This window comes from Maniola hyperantus, chromosome 1 (genome assembly GCF_902806685.2).
Source record: "Maniola hyperantus chromosome 1, iAphHyp1.2, whole genome shotgun sequence".
Lineage (NCBI taxonomy): Eukaryota > Metazoa > Arthropoda > Insecta > Lepidoptera > Nymphalidae > Maniola > Maniola hyperantus.
This window is the reverse complement of record NC_048536.1, coordinates 4,008,220-4,028,909: the sequence shown is the minus strand read 5'-3', so window position 1 is coordinate 4,028,909 and position 20,690 is coordinate 4,008,220. Positions and strand designations below refer to the sequence as shown.

Here is a 20,690-nt window from a genome sequence, read left to right as displayed (position 1 = left end):
TTATATATGTATGAGTGACAAAGATAACGCTCTACAAAGCCGAAATGTCATTCTAAAGGCCGATGTACATTACTTTCTGCCGCATACAGTAGGTAGGTTGCAGTGGCGTGCACAGGAGTTCAAGCCAGGGTATGCATTTAGGTATGAACTTGTTTTACGGCAGGTTATAATGAAAAAGTAAGCATTGTTTTCTTACAATGAGGGTAAGCAGTGCGTTTATGCTTCTATGAGCTGCACGCCACTGGTAGGTAGGTACTTACATCATTTTAAGGGCAACCAAGATAACGGACCGTCATATTTTGAAGCATGTTCGAAAGTGTCGATTCTGTGGTGTCGTCGACACCTTCAAGTGCTACTTACACGCCGCGCCAGGCCAGTAGGCCAGACCTAAGTACCTATCTATGTAGTCAGTTGGTACCGCTGTCCGTTACGCGTTTAAGTAGGTATGTGTCACACACACAAGCGTACGAATTTGCCTTCGCTTTCTGGAATACGAATATACAGTGCGACAACGCTCTTTTGGCGCGTGGCGAAAATCGGAACTAGCGTTGCCGTCAAGTGTCCCCTATGTTTTTTTTTAAATGAGAAAGCGAGCAAAGGAGCAGGCGGGTCACCTGATGTTAAGTGATTACCGCCGCCGATGAACATTTGTAGCACCAGTGGAACCGCCGTTGCGTTGCCGGCCTTTTAGAAATTTGTCGGTCCACCCCTTGAATGTTGTAATCTAGTGGGAACACCGCCGATGGGTGTTGGTTCCACAGTTTGCATGTGCGTGGAAAGAAGGATCTGGCACAGCGGACGGTCGAAGTGCACCAGACACCCAGGTGGTGAGGGTGAAATTCCTTACGATGGCGCGCGGTGCTGTTGTAAGAAAAAGGAGGGTGGAATGAGGTCAAAGAGCTCTTCACAGCACTCACCATTATAAAGGCGATAGAACACCCATAGAGAGTTAACGTCTGCGTGCGGTGCTCCAGACTTTCCAACGAGCCGGTTAGTTTGGGATCGTATAAACAAGTCGAACAGCTCGTCTTTGGATCCGATCAAATGGAAGGAGTTTATACTTAGGGCAGTTGTTCTTGTGTGAATAGTCTAAGCCTTTGTTCTTCAACAGCGCCTCCCTGTCAATGTCATTCAAGTGCCAAAAGAGCCTTGTCGGACTGTACAGTATATGAGCTTTAGTTATGATGGAGTTTTAGCTATAAGACGTATCTTTGGGTTGGTACTTGGTACGGGTAGGTAACGTTTATCGCAATTCTGTACCTATTCATGGAACAGGTACAGAATTGCGATAAAATTATCGCGCGGATAAATTTCACTGTTTAAACCAGCTAAAAGTCGTGTAGGACGCGTAGAAGTAAAAATGTCGTGCGTGGGCGGTGACTCCGCCTCAGAGGGCGTAGGGAGGAACGCGCGAACGCACTCTAGAGGAGGGAAAGAGGACCAGTCGCGTTCACCACGGCCGAGTTGGCGCGCGTAACTTAGCGCTCGCGTTGCATTACACCCGGCTGAATACGTGTCTTCCTTTGCCTTATTTTCCAAAAAAAAAAAGTTACAAACTAACAAAAGTCTTACAAAACTTGTAAGAATTGACATCAGTGGAAAACTGCAACAATAATAAACTAATAAAGAAAAGAGAAAAAACGCGACACAAATTGACTGTAAATAAATAATTAATAATCTGTGGTAAATAAAAAAAAGTTGTGATTAAAAATGGAACTGCTACACAGACTGTCAAGTGCGTGATAATGAAAACCGCGGTAGAGGGAACAAAAGTTTTAAAATTCCAAGTTCAAAGATGGACCTGACGACGAGAAGGGGGGAAGATGGGACCGGGGAGGTTGTGAATGGAACGGAACAGTGCCGTGAACTGAATGGAACCGGAAGTGATGTAACGGGGGTGGTAGAAGTATCGAGAAAGACTAGTTCGTTCAGTATTAGGAACCTTGTGGGCGCTGAGGACTGCGATCGGCCTGCCGACGGGAATGCAAATCCGAGGGAGGGTAAGTTTAAATTTAAAAATTCTAATGTTACAACTCTTTTAAATATTTTTAGCCACGGAGGTTGGTGTTTTTTAATAAGTTACACAGATAAAAATATTTGATGAATTATTTTGAATATTCAAAAGCACTTAGGTAGGTACTTGAATAAAAATATACTCTATTCTATTCAATCAATAGGTACTTGGCCAGCGTGGTGCAATATAGCCTAAGCCCTGCTCATTATGAGCGGAGTAGTAGAATAAAATAGACTATATTTTTATTCAAGTAAGTAGGTTAACTTTCACAGGTGCTTTTGAATCGTCAAATAATTAATTTACCACTGGTTTGGAATGCGTTCCTGCCGAGAAGAACCAGCAAGAAACTCTGCGGTTGCTCTTTTCACGTGTTCAATAGTGGTGGGCCGGCAATGGGTTGATCATGATGATGATGATGATGACCAAATCTATTCCGATCATGACTAGCTAATGAGCATCGACGCTACATTTATCACGTATTTCATTTTATCGCGAAGAACCTTAAAAATTATGACCAATTTACGACTACAACTTCATGTAGGGTATTACAATGTTTTGAGGGCCTTAATGGGTTTTCGCGGCCATAAAATACATAATTACCCATTGATACACAATGTCAGCTGCAATAGAAATATAATGCGCCTCGTAGCCGGAGAGCTGGCAGAATTTTTTGAGGATGTACAATGTACATGTACAATCACCTAGTTCATAGCGTTTTAGACTAAAGTGAGTGATACCTAATCATTATAATATTATGTTCGCTGTTTAGCGATGAATTTTTTTTTGGATTTTGCCGAAAAAAAATACATCGCTGACGGATTCTCTAAAAAGTACACAAAGTCTAATTTATAATAATAGGTATAATATAACTAGGGCCATTTTCGGCTAGCCGCACCAACCCGTGCTTTCGTGATTCCTTTCGTCAAAGGTTGCCTGGAAGAGATCGATTTAGCGATAAGGCCGCCTTTGCATACTACAGCTATTAGATTAAGATCCTTGTATGTTTTTTTAATGTTTACTTTGTGTTGTGTGCAATAAAGTGTAAAAAAAAAATGTGCATTTGCTGTGCAAATGTAACAAACCGGCAGACATACACACTTTTGTATGTACATATTAGTGTGAATCTTCTCATGGGCTCTTGGTACACAAAGTCAGCTGCAATGTCAATGTAGCCCCAGTACATACTTTTTCAGAGGACAAGTTCATTACCTGTGCAAATGTAACAAACCGTCAGCCATACACACTTTTGTACATCGATATAAATGACAAGATATGCCCAAGCGAACAAAATTTTTCACGTTTTTGGAACCAAGAAATCCAGACGTGACTGAGGTTGCATTCGTGCTAAAGCACCACTGAATCGGTGCCATTTTGTTTGTTCAATAGCCCTGTCCATACGAAGTAATATATAAGTCAATGCTTTTGTATGTATTAGTGTGAATCTTCTTTTCCCATGGGCTCTTGGTGCACAAAGTCAGCTGCAATGAAAATAATAATTTGCTTTATTGCATACGCGCCTCATTACGTCGTGCCGATAAAATTGCTATATTCCATCGGAATTATACATATATACAATTACAATTGTAATTAGCTAAAATTACAATGAGATAATTAACGAGAATTATTATCTATATATAGTTAAGTATTTAATTGAAAATTGATAATGCCGTTATAAAACGGATTATAGTAAGTATAGGTAGAGATATTTTTAAACGGGTTTTATTTACTAATTTTGGGTATTTAATGATTTTTTTTCCTGATATGAATGAAAAACCTAATTAAAAATGATTAGGTAGGTACTTATGGAATTAATTATAAGTTATCGTAAATAGAATATAATATAAAGAACAAAAATATTGGTTGGTTGTTTAAAAAAATATTCTTTATTGGCCAAGAGGTGAGAGTCTTCGTGTATTGAGGGTCTGGTATAAGTCCCACAAATTGCTAATGCTCGTGGCAGCCATTTTAGTAACGTCAGCACTACACTGAAGTTTCGAGCTTGATGGTAGGTAGGTATATTTTTATTTCGGCTGATGTCAAAATGACGTAATTTCGATGTTAATGGACTTATAGAGTACAGTACGCGGCAAAAAATAATTTACATTGACCTTTAGAAAGAGAGAGACGATTTTGTAGAGCATTGTCTCTGTCGTTGAGACCGACAAAACGTTACATAGGTATAGGTTCTATGATTTTTTTTAAATGCTGATTTAGTCAATCAGTATTTTTAAACATTGGTAATATAAGTCTTTCGTAAAATTGTGGCAATATCCCTATTAGGTGATACCAAGGTAGGTACATACCTACTAAGTACTTAGGTATACCTCTTATTATTCCCGATAGTCCGGGGGTAGGAGTTAGCCTCACCTGTCGGTGCAGTGTACACTGTACCTACAGCTATTGAATTTGCCGTGCTGTAATCGATTAGCAGTCCAATTTAGCGCCGGAAGCGGCTGGTTAAGCGGGTGACGTCACGAGCTGGCACCGCACCGGAGGGATAGAGTGTGGTCCAAGTCAGAGCATGTAGAGATTTTATTAACTATTTATGTGTGGTACAAATTATACGTACATTATTGTGCAACATAGTAATAATAAAAACCGGCCAAGTGCGAGTCAGACTCGCGCACCGAGGGTTCCGTGCTCGGGAATTTTTTCGACAATGCACGATAAATAAAAAACTATGATACATATAAATAAATATACAGATAAAGTCCTTTCATATGATACGGCACTTGGTATAGTTATCTTACTTTGAAAATTGAAAATATTACCTAATTACTTATTTGTAATTGTTACATTTTAATTTTTTTTTATGTGACGTGACCACACGGATCCACGGTTTTTGGATTTATTCCTTTACTTGTGCTATAAGACCTACCTACCTGCCAAATTTCATGATTCAAGGTCAATGGGAAGTACTCTATAGGTTTTCTTGACAGAAACGACAGACAGACGGACAGACAGAGAGAAATACAGATAGACAACGAAGTAATCCTATTATAAGGGTTCCTTTTTTTCTTTAGAGGTACGGAATCCTAAAAACGGATAACCACATATTTTTTTGCTGAATTTGCGCGTTTGAAACCCCGATCGCTTGAGTAAACAATAAAATTATATAGCCATTACTTAACTCACTTCTATATACTATTAGTCTACTGAATTTAAGATGGAAATATACACTATGTAATATATCTGTTTCACAAGCCAGGGTTTGTTAACTTTGTTTTTAACCAAAATTTTACCTTGAAACCTAATCATGAAGGTGAACACTGATTTATACAAACTACGTTGCTTTTTATTGTTGGTCTAAGCTTAACCGTATCGGAACTCTTGTACAACAGGACTTAATTATTTTAAAGTTTTAAACATGCAACGCTTACACTTGTACCATAATATAACATGCAGGACCTTGTACATTAATCAATATCGATTTCTAAATTAAGAAATACATAATATATTTATAATTATTTTAATATGAAGGTTAAAAATTAAGTCAATCATCCAAAACTAATTTATTCATCCTCTCTTTAAAACATTATAATAAATAATTAATGTTAAATTTCAGGAAATCAAAACTAAATAACAGTATTTAAAAAAAAACTAGATAAGTAAGTTTTTTTAGTGAAAACTTCTTTAGTCACGTTGGGCGATTTCAGGATGGGTAAAAACTTCAAGTTCGCGTCACCGACATGCTTATGTTATTAATAGTAAGTACTTGAAGTGCCGATTCATGTAAAACTGATTTTAATGCCCATGGTTTTTTAATTTACATAAATAATAAAATTTTAATTTTTGCAAGTCCTGGGTACAATTTTTTTTTAAAAGAATATTAGCCATGTTAAATGACTAATATCCCCCTTTCCTCTCCAATTAAGCGTAAAGCTTGTGCTAGTAGTAGGTAGTTCGGTTTTCAGTCCACTCCTTTACCCGTTGAGCTATTGAGGCTCAATGTTAATTTAGATATTAAAGCCTAAAAATAAATAAAAATCTATTCTAGAATGTACAAGTATGGTGGTGCGTGAGGTGTGGGTAAATGAAATCCCGTATTCTTCTTCTTACCACCGATCTGTATTTCTTGTGAATTTATATATACACACAAAGATATTATACTATTTACAACGTAACTATATATACAACAAACTTGAAGAATAGAAAAAGGCCCGCGGTTCGATAATAACAAAATTAAATTATTATAACGCGTGTCTGGCGTGCGGCCACTGAACATGCGTGGACACGGTGTCGCAGTGGCGCGTTGGAACAGACTGGCGGGTTGCAATTTATTAGGTCGGCATCGATATTCGATGCGCGGGCGCAGGCGGGTGCAGGCGGGACGTCACACGAACCGGTTTATGTAGTTAATTTCCTACAGAGCGGCGGCGGCGCGCATACTAGCTCTGCACGCGACCTGCGGTCTATATATGAAAGGTGTGTTTGTTTGTAGTTTGTGTATGTGAATTTTAGTATGTATGTATGATAGTATGTTTGTTTGAAAGTGTGTGAAAGATCCCCATATCACTCCCCCCCGGGAGGCCGTACTTACGGACGATAAAAGTCTGGGAAGTTAACGCGTCTACCGGACCTTGTTGTTCGAGGTAAGTCCGAGCTGTTATCCGTTGAGTTATCAGTGACTGGAGGACTACTTTCAGTGTGTATTGTGTGCGGCGGATCGGTGTTCAGTATATAAGCCGGTTTCAGGCGGTCTACTGAAACTGTCACCTCTTTGCCTTTCACCCTTACCTTAAATACTTTATCGCTTCTTTCGATGACTTCGTGGGGGCCGGAGTATGCAGGATGGAAAGTACTTTTTACCGCGTCTTCTCTGATGAAGACGTGACTAGCAGTAGCAAGATCCTTATAAACAAATGTTTTATCTTTATTATGGCGCGAAGCGGGGCAAGGTTGTAGTCGTTGACAAAATGAACGCATTCTAGCTGTAAAGTCAGTTATGTCTGTTGTAGTGTTTATTTTACTGTCGAAGAATTCGCCTGGGAGTCTTAAAGGCTCTCCATAGACGAGTTCTGCTGAAGAACACTGCAGATCGGCTTTAAAGGCACTTCGTATGCCTAATAGCACTAGTGGTAATGATTCTGTCCAGTTACTATCGGCATGGCATGTAATAGCGGTTTTTAGCTGGCGATGGAATCTTTCCACGAGGCCGTTGCAGGCGGGGTGATAAGCCGTGGTTTGACGGTGCTTGAATCCAGCTATCTTGGACAAGTAGCTGAATAATTCCGACTGGAATTGCCCCCCCCTATCTGTGACGACAAAGGTCGGACTGCCGTGTCTAGCGATCCAACCTGATAAGAATGCCTTGGCCACCGTTTCAGCCGTGATATCCACTATAGGAATTACCTCTGGCCATCTCGTAAATCGGTCCACTGCTGTTAAGCAATAACGGAAACCGTTCGAATAAGGAAGTGGACCAATAAGGTCGATATGCACGAAAGAAAATCTGGCTCGAGGTAATTCGAATGTGCCCAAAGGTGCTGACACATGACGGTGTACCTTGGAGCGCTGGCAAGACAAACACGTGCGCGACCATTCTCGGCAGTCCTTCCTGATGGCTGGCCAAACGAATCGCTGTGCAATAAGTTTAGCGGTAGCGTTTGCACCAGGATGACTCAAGCCATGAAGGCTGTCGAAGACTTGCTTACGTAAGGATAGGGGAACGAAAGGTCTGGGTGTGCCAGTGCTTACGTCGCAAAATAATTCGACATCGCTTCCAGGCTCCTTTATTTTGTCGAAACGAAGTGAAGATTCTTCGTTAAGAAGTTGTAAAAGTTCGGAGTCTTCCGATTGAGCTTTGGCAAGTACTTCGAGGTCAACTGGACTTTGTATTCCATCTACACGGGACAAGGTGTCTGCGACAACGTTGTCCTTGCCGGATATATGACGAATGTCGCTCGTGAATTGAGATATGAAGTCCAGGTGCCTATACTGACGCGGCGAACAGTTATTCTTCCGTGTGTGGAATGCATAACATAAAGGCTTATGGTCAGTATAGACTACGAAGTGTCTAGCCTCGAGCATATGGCGGAAGTATTTTATCCCTTCATATATCGCGAGTAGCTCGCGGTCGTAGGGCGAGTACTTTTGCTGTGAAGGGCTAAGCTTCCGTGAAAAAAATGCAAGAGGTTGCCAGGCGTTATCTTTGTATTGCTGTAGCACGGCACCCAACGCTAAGTCAGATGCGTCTGTGACAAGAGCGAGCTTGGCTTCGCAGTCGGGGTGTGCTAATAAGGCGGCGTTACAAAGACTGTCCTTGGATTGCTCAAAAGCTGTTAGGGCGTCGCCTGTCAAGTCTACTGGATGTGAGGGTTTAACTGAACCAGAGAGTAGGGCGTTTAAAGGGGCTTGAATTTTTGCGGCGTTAGGTATGAATCGCCGATAAAAATTGATCATGCCTAAAAATCGCCTAAGTGATTTAATAGTCTTTGGTATAGGAAATTCCTTAATAGCTTGGACTTTGGACTCGAGTGGCTTAGTACCTGCTGCAGAAATGTGGTACCCTAGAAATTGAACCTCCGAAGCGCCAAAAACACACTTGGAAGTGTTTACTAAGACACCATATTTTTTCATTCTATCGAAAAGTATTTCTAAATGATTTTCGTGTTCTGTGGCGTCCCTAGAAAATACTAAAAAATCATCTAAATAACAATAGCAAAAATTAAGCCCTCTGGTCATTTCGTCTACAAATCTTTGAAAAGTTTGACCCGCATTTCGGAGTCCAAAGGTCATAAATGGGAATTCATAAAGTCCGAATGGGGTTGTAATCGCCGTTTTTGGGATATCCTCTTCAAACACTGGGATCTGGTTATAGGCCTTGACTAAGTCGATAGTAGAAAATACTTTACATCCTGATATACTATGAGCGAAGTCGTGGATATGTTTTATTGGGTACTTATCTGGGATGGTACGTGCGTTGAGCTGCCTGTAGTCCCCGCATGGCCGCCAGCCGTTGTCTTTCTTAGCGGCTAGGTGCAGGGGAGATGACCAGGCACTCTCGGACGGTCGTGCGGTCCCGTTGCTCAGCATTTGCTCGAATTCCTGCTTCGCGATTTTTAATCTGTCCGGGGCTAACCTGCGAGGGGAACATGATATCGGGGGACCGGGTGTAGTGCGTATGTAGTGTAGTGTATTGTGTATAGTGGTGGTAGGTGCGCCGGCCGGTCTTGTTATTTCCGGATATTTAGCTAAAATGGAATGGTATCGTGTGTCGCCAGAAGGAATTTTTACAGAATTAATATTATTAACATTCTTATCTATAAAAACAATAGTCGACAATGATGTTGTGTTATCGATTAAACGCTTATTTTTAACATCTACTATAAGATTATAATAACACAAAAAGTCTACGCCAATAATGGCTCTCGTTACATCGGCTACGATAAAATTCCAAGTAAAGTTCCGGCGTAAATTGAAATTTAACTTTAAATGTACATACCCGTAGGTTTCTATTACACTACCGTTTGCCGCCGTGAGTTGAAACGTCGTCTTAGCTCGTCGGTCAAGAAACGCACTACGTGGGAAAACGCACACATCACTACCGGTATCCACTAAAAAGTCTATTTTTGAGTTGCAGTCGGTGATGAACAGGCGACCCGGTGACGTAGGTGAGCGGTCGTCGGCCGCCATTACCGACCGCTCTGTTGGTTTCCCGAGGCGAAGTTGCAGGGTTTGACGCATTTCATCGCTTTTGACCCGAACTTAGCATGGTACCAACACTCTGGGTACTTCCTGTAGCTTGACTGGGAGCGGTTGCGCCGATTACTGGCGGAACGCTCTCTCTGCCGGGACTGTCTGTTTTGTCTGTTCAGCTGCATGGTTAGGTTTTTGACTGCCTCCTTTAGTTCGGCTATCTCCAACGCCATGGACTCGACGCTATGGACTGAAGCTGTCGGAGCGGCAGTGGAGGTGGAAACCTGCGGAACTGGCGAGACAATATCACAAACGCGGTCGGCCAAGTCCGCCAAATCCTCGAGAGATCCTGCTGGTTGAGATGCTATAAGGGTCTGGATGCTGGCGGGAAGTCTGCTGCACCAGATACTCTTGATGAAATCTTCGGGCACGGAAGATCCAGCTAAGCCTAGCAAGTGGCGCAAGAACTGCGATGGCTTCCGGTTGCCCAGTTCCTCGTGTTTGAGGAGTTGTTGGATCTTCCGGTCACGCGACGCAGACAGCCTCTTTATCAGTTCCTCCTTTAATTTAGTGTACCTGTTCCTGTCGGGTGGTGAGGTAATTATGTCCTTCACTTCCTTGGAGTATTGACTGCTAAGGTTGCTAGTAATGTAATAAAATTTGGTGTTTTCAGACACCACTCCTGCGATCTCGAACTGGCCCTCGATTTGTGCGAACCATAGCTCCGGGTCTTCTGGCCAGAAGGGTGGTATCCGGATTTTCATATATTCCGACGGGGCACGTTTTTTTCGTGGGCGTACTGTAACGTGTTCCCCACCGTCTGATCTCACCGTCACATCGGATCCACTATCGCTATCTTCAAGGTTGGCTTCCGGCGCAGCCATTGTTCGCGGGGTCACCAGTTTATGGTGGTGCGTGAGGTGTGGGTAAATGAAATCCCGTATTCTTCTTCTTACCACCGATCTGTATTTCTTGTGAATTTATATATACACACAAAGATATTATACTATTTACAACGTAACTATATATACAACAAACTTGAAGAATAGAAAAAGGCCCGCGGTTCGATAATAACAAAATTAAATTATTATAACGCGTGTCTGGCGTGCGGCCACTGAACATGCGTGGACACGGTGTCGCAGTGGCGCGTTGGAACAGACTGGCGGGTTGCAATTTATTAGGTCGGCATCGATATTCGATGCGCGGGCGCAGGCGGGTGCAGGCGGGACGTCACACGAACCGGTTTATGTAGTTAATTTCCTACAGAGCGGCGGCGGCGCGCATACTAGCTCTGCACGCGACCTGCGGTCTATATATGAAAGGTGTGTTTGTTTGTAGTTTGTGTATGTGAATTTTAGTATGTATGTATGATAGTATGTTTGTTTGAAAGTGTGTGAAAGATCCCCATAACAAGTAAAGCCCTTTCATATGATACCCCACTTGGTATAGTAACTTACTTTGAAAGTTGAAAATAGCAATAATTTTGCTCATGAACACATTTTAATTTTTTTCTCGTGATGTACCTACCTAACCACAAATTCACGGTTTTTATAATTTTGCCCCTCAAGTCTGCTATAAGACCTACCTTCCTGCCAAATTTCATGATTCTAGGTTTCTTGACAGACAGACAAACAGACAGACAGACAACAAAGTGATCTTATAAGGGTTTCGTTTTTCCTTTTGAGGTACGGAACACTAAAAAACCATTGTTATTACATAGTTTTTAGTTTTCACATCTGTCGGCAGTATCCCCACTGCCAATTTTTATGAACTTTAACGATATCACCTGAACTCATGTTAGAAATTAAGAAAATAATTTTCAAAATGTTTTCAAATAGGAATGAATTCGCTAGCTTGCAAACTAATGATGTTAAGCGTTTATAACCAAAAGCAATTATAGTTATCGATAAGCACCCAATTCACTTGCAGGTATAGATAAAAATAATTAGGTTTTACTTTAAGGAAGTCGATTTAACTTGGTAGGTATCTAATCGTCTCATTTGCTTTTAAATTAAACTTAAATTATATTATACAGGTAACGTCATTAACCGTGTACTTAAAAATAGGACTCGAGTTTTGTTTAATTTGAAATTAAACAAGCCGGTAGGTAATTGAAATCTTAAGTAGGTACAAAATATATCATATAAAAATTAATTATATTTGTTTTTGTCTCATATGCGTTCCTATATTATTTATCAGATGGCAACGAAACTTTGTACAGTTGTTGTTAGGACTTGCAAGAAGGTATCTGACATAGTGCTTTACACTAGGCTACTCCCACAAAATTAAAATAAAACCTGATCTCCCTTATTTAGGTAATAGGTATACCTACCTACATAATATTATTTTTTACTTTTCATATATTTATTTGGAAAAAAAACAAACAAAGTTAGTAGATATAAGTCCCGCAAATTGCTATTGCGCTGGAACCATGTCTCATTAAAAATCGAAATGACGTCATTTTGACGTCAGCTGACATAAAAATATACTATTAGCTCGAAACTTCAGTCTAGTGCTGACGTCACTACAATGGCTGCCACACGCATTAGCAATTTGCGGGACTTATATGTACTATATTATTACCTGTTTACAAACGCATGCAAAGAATGATCATATTGTATGCTTGCGTTTCCTGTGTTCATCGCCCTCCAAATAAATCATAACTGTTAGCTGGCATGTTAATAAAATTAATATTTAGTTTTTACTGTATTACTGTATAATATCATAAGTAGCATAATACCTACAGCAGGTGCGTCCTGTCGATAAAAAAAAATCGTCGACGTCGACATTCGCAGTTACGTCACTAGCTATCACTCGCCAAATCTACATGATATTAATCTTTGTGTCAAAGCAAAGGTTATACTTATTACCAGTGGCGTGCAGGTCATAGAGGAATAAATGCACTGCTTACCCTAGTTGTAATAGCTCAATGCATATTTTTCATTATGACCTGCAAGTAAACAGGTTCCTACCTGACTAATGCCTACCCTGGCTTCAAACCCTGTGCAAGCCACTGCTTATTACTGTTATGACAGTAGAAAATTGTATTTCAAAATGTAGTTGATATTATTTGTACTACATAGTCCTACGGTATTTGCTAACATTTAAACAGTTCTTTATAATAATTATACCGTATAAAGATAGCTATTTTTAAAAGGTTAACGAAGTTTAAAACATGCTCTGGCATCTATTTTGTAACGATCAAATTTTCCCGAACGAAATAATAAAATGCGATTCCGAAAAAAAATTGCTATAATAAAAAAGGCAGCTCCATCAGTGGCATTAATATTAAATTCTGATTAAAAAAAACAAAAACCACAATCCGAAACTATTAAATGACATTTTAAAAATCCACTTTATCGAATAGATATTGGGAATTCTTTTTTAAAAATTGGGAATTGATAAATATTTTTTTGAAATATTAAAACTAAAAAAAACCCGGCCAAGTGCAAGTCAGACTCGTGCACCGAGGGTTCCGTACTCGGGTATTTTTTAGAATATACAGGTAAAGCCCTTTCATATGATACCTACCCCACTTGGTACAGCTGTCCTTTGAAAATTGAAAATTTATAACTATTTGTTCATTGCTCATGTTTTTGTTGTTCATTTAATTTTGTTTGTGTGATGTAACCACAAATCTACGGTTTTCGAATGTATTCATTTACTTGTGAAATAAGGCTTGGTACCTACCTACCAAATTTCATGATTCTAAATCTAGGTCAACGGGAAGTACCTATAAAAAAAAATTTACATTGATAGGTACATATTGTTCTAAAACATTTAAAAACCTAACTTATATCTTATTTTACTAAAAATTAATAATTTATATCTAAAAAAATTTAGGGTATTAGAAAGGATCGCTTTTAGCGGTGAAAGCCTCCTCCAACCTTTTTACGTTTTGGAGGGTTGGAGGGACTACCTATACCCTATAAATTTTCTTAATAGATGGACAGACGAACAGACAGACATACAAACAGACAGATAACGAAGTGATCCCATAAGGGTTCCTTTTTTCCTCGACGTACGGAACCCTAAAATACGTAGGTACAGTACCCCTTACTTTATTTGAATTAGGTACGATTAAAAAAATGATCAGAAGCACCGTGTTACAAGGTTTAAAAAAAATATGTAATACAGTAAAAAAAATCCCTTACGAAGCCATCCTCCTACTGGCAAAATGATTACGTGTGTAGGTCATGTTCACGTATTTATCTGTGAATATCATTGAATTATTAATAGAACTTGATAATATACACTTCTTGTGGTCATTCACCACTCTACCCAATTAGTGATGTGCTTATTAAAGCAAAAAAATATTAGAAAAAATTGTTTGTACGTCGATTTAATTACAGCTAATAACGTCTCCGTCATAAATAACACATTTCCATTATTTCCAACTATTAACTGCGTGGAAGAAGCAAAAAATATAAACGGAAATAGCTTGGTTATACAGTGCGAGTTGGCTTGGTAGTTATACCAGATATAAGTCCCGCATATTGCTAATGCGCGTGGCGACCATTTTAGTGACGTCAGCACTACACTAAAGTTTCGAGCTGATGGTATATTTTATTTCGGCTGACGTCAAAATGACGTCATTTCTATGTTAATGAGATATGGTTCCAGCGCAATAGCAATTTGCGGGACTTACGAGTATACCTACTCGCACCATGTGTGAGACTTGAGAGCGTGCAAAAGTTTGGCGTCTCCTGTACTCGCTGGGCCTCATAAGAAAGCTCAGAGTCACTCGCAGCGGGAGATGGAGAGAGATCAGAAATGAGGAGATCCGTAGGAAAACTAGAGTAACCGACATAGCTCAACGGGTTGCGAAGCTGAAGCGGAAATGGGCAGGGCACATAGTTCGTACTTCGTACAACCGACAGACGTTGGGGTCCCAAGGTGCTGGAATGGCGACCTCGCACCTGAAGACGCAACGTTGGAAGACCCTCCACTAGGTGGACGGACCACATCAGACGAGTCGCAGGGAGCCGCTGGAAACAGGCGGCGCAAGACCGTGGTGTGTGGAGGTCCCTACATGAGACCTATGTCCAGCAGTGGACGTCTATTGGTTGATGATGATGATCGGTTGCGACTGAACAATGCGTTCTTCAGTCGCACACACCCCGGCCGTGCTGCAGATAAAGCAAAACCTCATGATGCTACCCTTAATTAATTAGCCCTGCTCTGCTTAGTGGGGCCGCTGCTAATCACGCTAAGCTAAGAAGATAACAGCTATAGTAGATACGCGATAGGTCGAGATGGCAACCGTAAATACGTTACCGTAATATGTTCAGCAGCTCACCCTGTATAAAACCAAGAAAGTCATTTTGATAGAAAAAACCGGCCAAGTGCGAGTCAGGCTCGTGCAATGAGGGTTCCGTACTACAGTCGTATTTTTCGACATTTTGCACGATAATTCAAAAACTATGATGCATAAAAATAAATAAAAATCTGTTTTAGAATGTACAGGTGAAGGCCTTTCATATGATACCCCACTTGATATAGTCACTCACTTCGAAAGTTGAAAATACTAATTATTAGTTTATGACCACAATTTAATTTTTTTTGTGTGATCTAACCCTAAATTTACGGTTTTCAGATTTTTCCCCAAATGTCAGCTATAAGATCTACCTACCTGCCAAATTTCATGATTCTAGGTCAACGGGAAGTAGCCTGTAGGTGTCTTGACAGACAGACGGACAGACAGACAGACAGACAGACAGACAGACAGACAACAAAGTGATCCTATAAGGGTTCCGTTTTTCTTTTTGAGGTACGGAACCCTAAAAATACACCGGGAATAATATGTATGTAATTCCGAGACTCAGTTGTACGTTTCAAAAATTTGTAATTTTTTCAAAAATACTTTGTATGTAGGGTACCTACTTAGTTAATATTCCTCGTGAGTTTTATACGTCGTTTCATTAATTCGCCGACACATTCTCCCTTTCTATTAAGTCATTAAAGCTGCATTTATATGTACGTGAAAACATTATCAGTTGCGGTTAAGGAATTTTTTTTTCGACCTCACGTAGCGCATATAATATGAATGCATAGAGGTACTTTACTCAGTAGTCAGTACTGATGGTTATAGGGGGCCTATACTTTTAATTAATAGTAGGCTCCTGACTTGGTCAGTACAAAAACGTAAAAACGTTTAAAGTTTCTTTCTTACCTAAAGTTATAGTAGCCTGTGGGCAGTGGCGTGCAGCTCATAGAAGCATAAACGCACTGCTTACCCTCATTGTAAGAAATCAATGCTTACTTTTTCATTATAACCTGCCGTAAAACAAGTTCATACCTAAATGCATACCCTGGCTTGAAATCCTGTGCACGCCACTGCCTGTGGGTAGGCAATAGGTAGGGTTGTTTTTATTTTGTGCTTTTATCTTTTAACTTTTTGTGTACCTATCTACATTCTACATATTTGATATAGATGTTTGGTAATTGAAAATTCCGCAAAATTCAAAACAAACTATATATTAAACTAGCTTATTCCCGCGACTTTGCTGTTTTACCCCTTTGGGGATTGAATTTTCAAAAATCCTTTCTTAGCTGATGTCTACATCATAATAGCTATCTGCATGCCAAATTTCCGTCCGTCCAGTAGTTTGAGCTGTGCATTGATAGATCAGTCAGGCAGTCAGTCACCTTTTCCTTTTATATAGGTATATGTACCTAGATATGATATAAATATGTACCTAGATCTTCAGATGGATAGAAAAAACTAAACTTTGTGTGTAATAAAGAGTTTCACTTACTACACTCTTCTATGTGAAGGCGGCCTTATCTATAGTACGCGACAAGTCAAGATGGCAATCGAAGTGGGGACACCCTGCACACCCGCACAGCCCCCGCGCTTAACCCGGTTTGGGCGAGCGTGGGTGACGTGCGGGTGTCCGGGGTGTACCCCGCCTCATACCCCGATTGCCCTCTCGTCTCGACATGTCCATGTCGCGTACTATACGTTCTATGGTCGTTTTACATGGTTTCATGGAAACAGTTTTTCTGCAATTAACTTAGGTCAGCTAGCATGTCTGTAATTTTAAAAGTGAAAATATATGCGTTACTTATACTCTATACAAGGACTAAGGACTTAAAGAGTAGGTTTCCGCCAGTCGTATAATTCAATATGTCAGGTGAAAATGTTTATTTTTTATAAGCCAGATGTATCAACCCACTTAACCTTTGGTCCTTTAAATCTTTAAAATAAAATTAAAGATAGCTCTAAAAGTAATATTAAAGACTAGCTGATGCCCGCGATTCATCTGCGTGGATTTAGGTTTTAAAAAATCCTGTAGGTACTTTTTGATTTACCGGGATCAAAACCAGTTAGATAAAATTAGTAACTTTTATTTGACTATTCAGTAATTTAGCATTAGTTAGTATATTAATTCAATGAACCAAAAGCTTAATTTGCTGTAATCAGCAATCCGCTGAAACAATTGTTTCAGCGGATTGCAGCAAATTAAGCTTTTGGTTCATTGTATATCATGGACTTCCGCAAAGTAACGCCTGCTTCTATACAACAGTATATTAATTGTTTTGGCGTGATACAGATATGCGCTTTCCTTTCAGTTTCTTGCATCTAAGGCTATCCATCTGATGTTCTAAAATTCATTTAAAAAAGCTTTCACTAAAAAGACCCTCAAGTTTGTATCCAACCATTCTTTTATTTTGTAAAAGAATGGGTTACCTACAGAGAACATAAATAGCAATTTATAATTATTACCCGGGAATTAATATGAAAAAGTTTAATTTCATTTCATAATCGTGTATTATGCAGATGTTTTGAAGGCGTAAGCAATAAATACGACTTGCATGTGCTAGGCGCGTTACTCAATTAATGCGAGCTTATTATTTTTAGCACCACCCGCGCTATCACGCGAAACCCTAGAGTTTTATGGTTATTCCTTGTAATTAACGATTAATCGCAACAACCTATTATTATTGTAGGCTATTTTATAAGCGATGCACGGATCACGGATACTGTAATTTGTTTTGTGCCTTCAGCAAAAAATATTCTTGTATATATACCTATACAGTACGCGGCAGAAAATATTGTACTTACATCGACCTTTAGAAAGAGATAACGGTTTCGTAGAGCGTTGTCTCTGTCGTTGAAACCGACAAAACGTCATATAGGTGTGAGTGACAGAGGCAACGCTCTACAAAGCCAAAATCTCATTATAAAGGTTATATACAATACTAGATTATGCTCGCGACTTCGTCCGCGTGGACTACACAAATTTCGAGCCCCTATTTCACCCCTTTTGGGGTTGAATTTTCAAAAATCCTTTCTTAGCAGATGCCTACGTCATAATAGCTATCTACATGCCAAATTTCAGCCTTATCAGTCAGTCAGTCAGTCAGTTACCTTTTCCTTTTATATATTATATTTAGAAGATTTCTTGCCGGCTACTGTATTGCGTGAAAGAGAATATGCGTGTAAAAGGGGTGGATAATACAATGACAGAAGTGAGTGGAAGAAAAAGAGATGTTGTGCCGACCCCACGTAGCGTGGGATAAGGTAAGGAAGAAGAAGTAGAAGACTGTAAGTTTCTTGTAGGGATTTCCACGCGCCACAGTCTTGCACCGCCGCCTGAATTCAGCGGTTCACTGAGGCTCATATTTTGAAGTCGTATGTCCACCTAGTCGGCAGCTGCGCTTTCCGGTGCGAGATCGCCATTCTAGCACCTTAGGACCCCAACGTCTATCCTATCTCCAGCAGTGGACGTCTATCGGTTGATAATGATGAATGATGATGGTGATTCTAGTACATAGAAGCAGGTGTTACTTTGCGGAAGTCCATGATACACAAGGAACCAAACTGAAACAGACAAATCAGTACGATGCAACATGCAGCATGCAATTATGCACCACCCGCCCTCCCACTGGTAAACATGCATGAAAAGCAAGCCACCAAAAGTGGCCTTACTCCATATTCTATAAAGTACAGTCAGTTAATACTTTCTCAGTACACAAAGCGATAGCACGCTTTACTACATGCATAATCATAAAATAAAGACACATTAATAGAACAAGCGTTTTCCCTCAAGCCATCCTTTATAACCTCATAATAATTAACGTCATCAAGTCAGGATACGAGCATATAATATCTCAAACATTCGAAACACGCACGTTACATGTAAGAGAAAATTAAAAACAAGCTTCGATGTAAACAAATCTTGCCTCAAATAAAGTGCAGATAACTTTACAAATGAGAGATGTTCCTGGAATTTAAAGTGAAAATTCGTCAATTACGACTTTGAATCTAAATTCCATAATGATAGAGCTGTTTTTTGTCCGTTGGTTCTGCATATTCTTATAGGGTGACATAGAAATAAAAGGATTTAAAAGTGAGAGTTATCACGGGGAGCCATTAGGGCGCACGCGCGGCCCCACAGACAGAAAAAAGGTAAAATAAACAATATCGAGCCTTTGTTACGATAAAGGGGTTCTGTAAATATCTTGTTATTATTCATAAAGCTATAAAATTTTCTGTGTAAGGACACTTATGTATGTTGATAAAATTGCGCTAAGGATAAGTGCATATTTTCATATTAAATGTTTTATTTATACAGTTTTTTAAAAACCTTTACATAAATTACCTAACTTCGCACGTTTTTTAACAAAAATCCTCATCCAAAGTAGTACTTAAATATATATAAAGTCATTAGCTCAAAATTTCGAAAACTCAGGTATGTATCTAGGAATTCTAGGATTAATCTCTAGGATCTCTATCATTAAGAAAATCTATCTGCTATGTCCATAAAGTTTTATCATCATTATATCAGCCTGCGGAAGTCCACTGTTGAACATAGGCCTTCCCTAGTGAGCACCATCACACCCTTTTCTCAGCCTTTCTCGCCCAGTTGCTTCGCAGCACTCCTTTATATCGTCAGTCCATCGTATAGTTTTTGCATTTCACAAAGGCGAGTGGCTCATGCTTATGATAAGTCGTATCGGTATAAGTAAGGTACAGTAAATGTGTGTGTTTGGGAGCGCTTGCTCGCGACTGATTGGTCCGACATACACGCACACTTACGCAATGCCCGTGTATAAGACGTAACCACAAGTAAAGTTCACTCGCCTTCGTGAGTTTCAAGAACTATACCAGAGGGAGCTCAGGCTGTGTACGAGTAGCTACGCGGTTTCCACTCCAGAACTTTTCGGCTCCAATCGCTTCAACGACAAATGCAATGGCCTTCACACTGCCGTAATCGCCCTGCATGCATTTCAAAAAAATATTGCTGTATTTATAAGTAATTTCTAGTCACAGAATGTTTTTAAATAGTTTAACACCATTACTACGAGTTTACCTCTTGTATATTTTTAACTAGCTGATGCCCGCAGCTTTGTACCTACACATGGATTCGTGGGAACTCTTTGGTTTTCTGGGATAAAAAGTAGCATATAGAAAGTAGTAGGTACCGTATATGTCACTCTCCAGATCTATATATACATACCCTTGTCGAAAATTACGTCGATCCATGGCGACGTGATTGAAAGACAAACTAACAAACAAACACACTTTCGCATTTATAATATGGGTAGTGATATAAAGCTGTTTTTTATATTCTTTATTGATAAAACATTTTGTTATATTATTGGCGTTCTTTCACTTGGATTTTTCTGTCGCCCAAGGGTCTCCAAAATCAAAAATGTTTTATACGCGCCGTTGTAAAACTAACGTAACTCCTGTCTTGCCCCGTTGTCGATAAGAGGAATGTCGGAATTGGGATCACTTAGTTTTTGGGATTCCTCACATATTTGGTTACGCTTAATGAAGATAAGGTGGTGATTTAGGCATTAAGAGTCATAGAAAAGATACGTGAGTCATAGTTTTATCCGGGTTGGCGACGCAAACTGGTTTGATTTTGGACATTTTTTTTACAAAATTTAGATTTAGAATGTTGGAATTCCCTACTCCATTATAGGATCACTTACATTATTGTTAGGTAAGTATATGCAAAAGATGATTTGAAATGAAGGTTTTTTTGCTAAAAGTACCTTTTTCAGTGTGAAAATGTATCTAGGT

General features: G+C 39.7%; 1 protein-coding gene across 1 annotated transcript in view; it reads left to right on the top strand.

The window, feature by feature from the left end:
- The first annotated feature begins 1,459 nt into the window (after positions 1-1,459).
- LOC117982248 (homeobox protein aristaless-like) overlaps positions 1,460-20,690 on the top strand; it is a 107,151-nt gene continuing 87,920 nt past the window's right edge. The window contains exon 1 of the mRNA XM_034968573.2: positions 1,460-2,000. Coding sequence (XP_034824464.1) covers positions 1,796-2,000 — 205 coding nt within the window. The 5' untranslated portion in view covers positions 1,460-1,795. The remainder of the gene's footprint in view (positions 2,001-20,690) is intronic.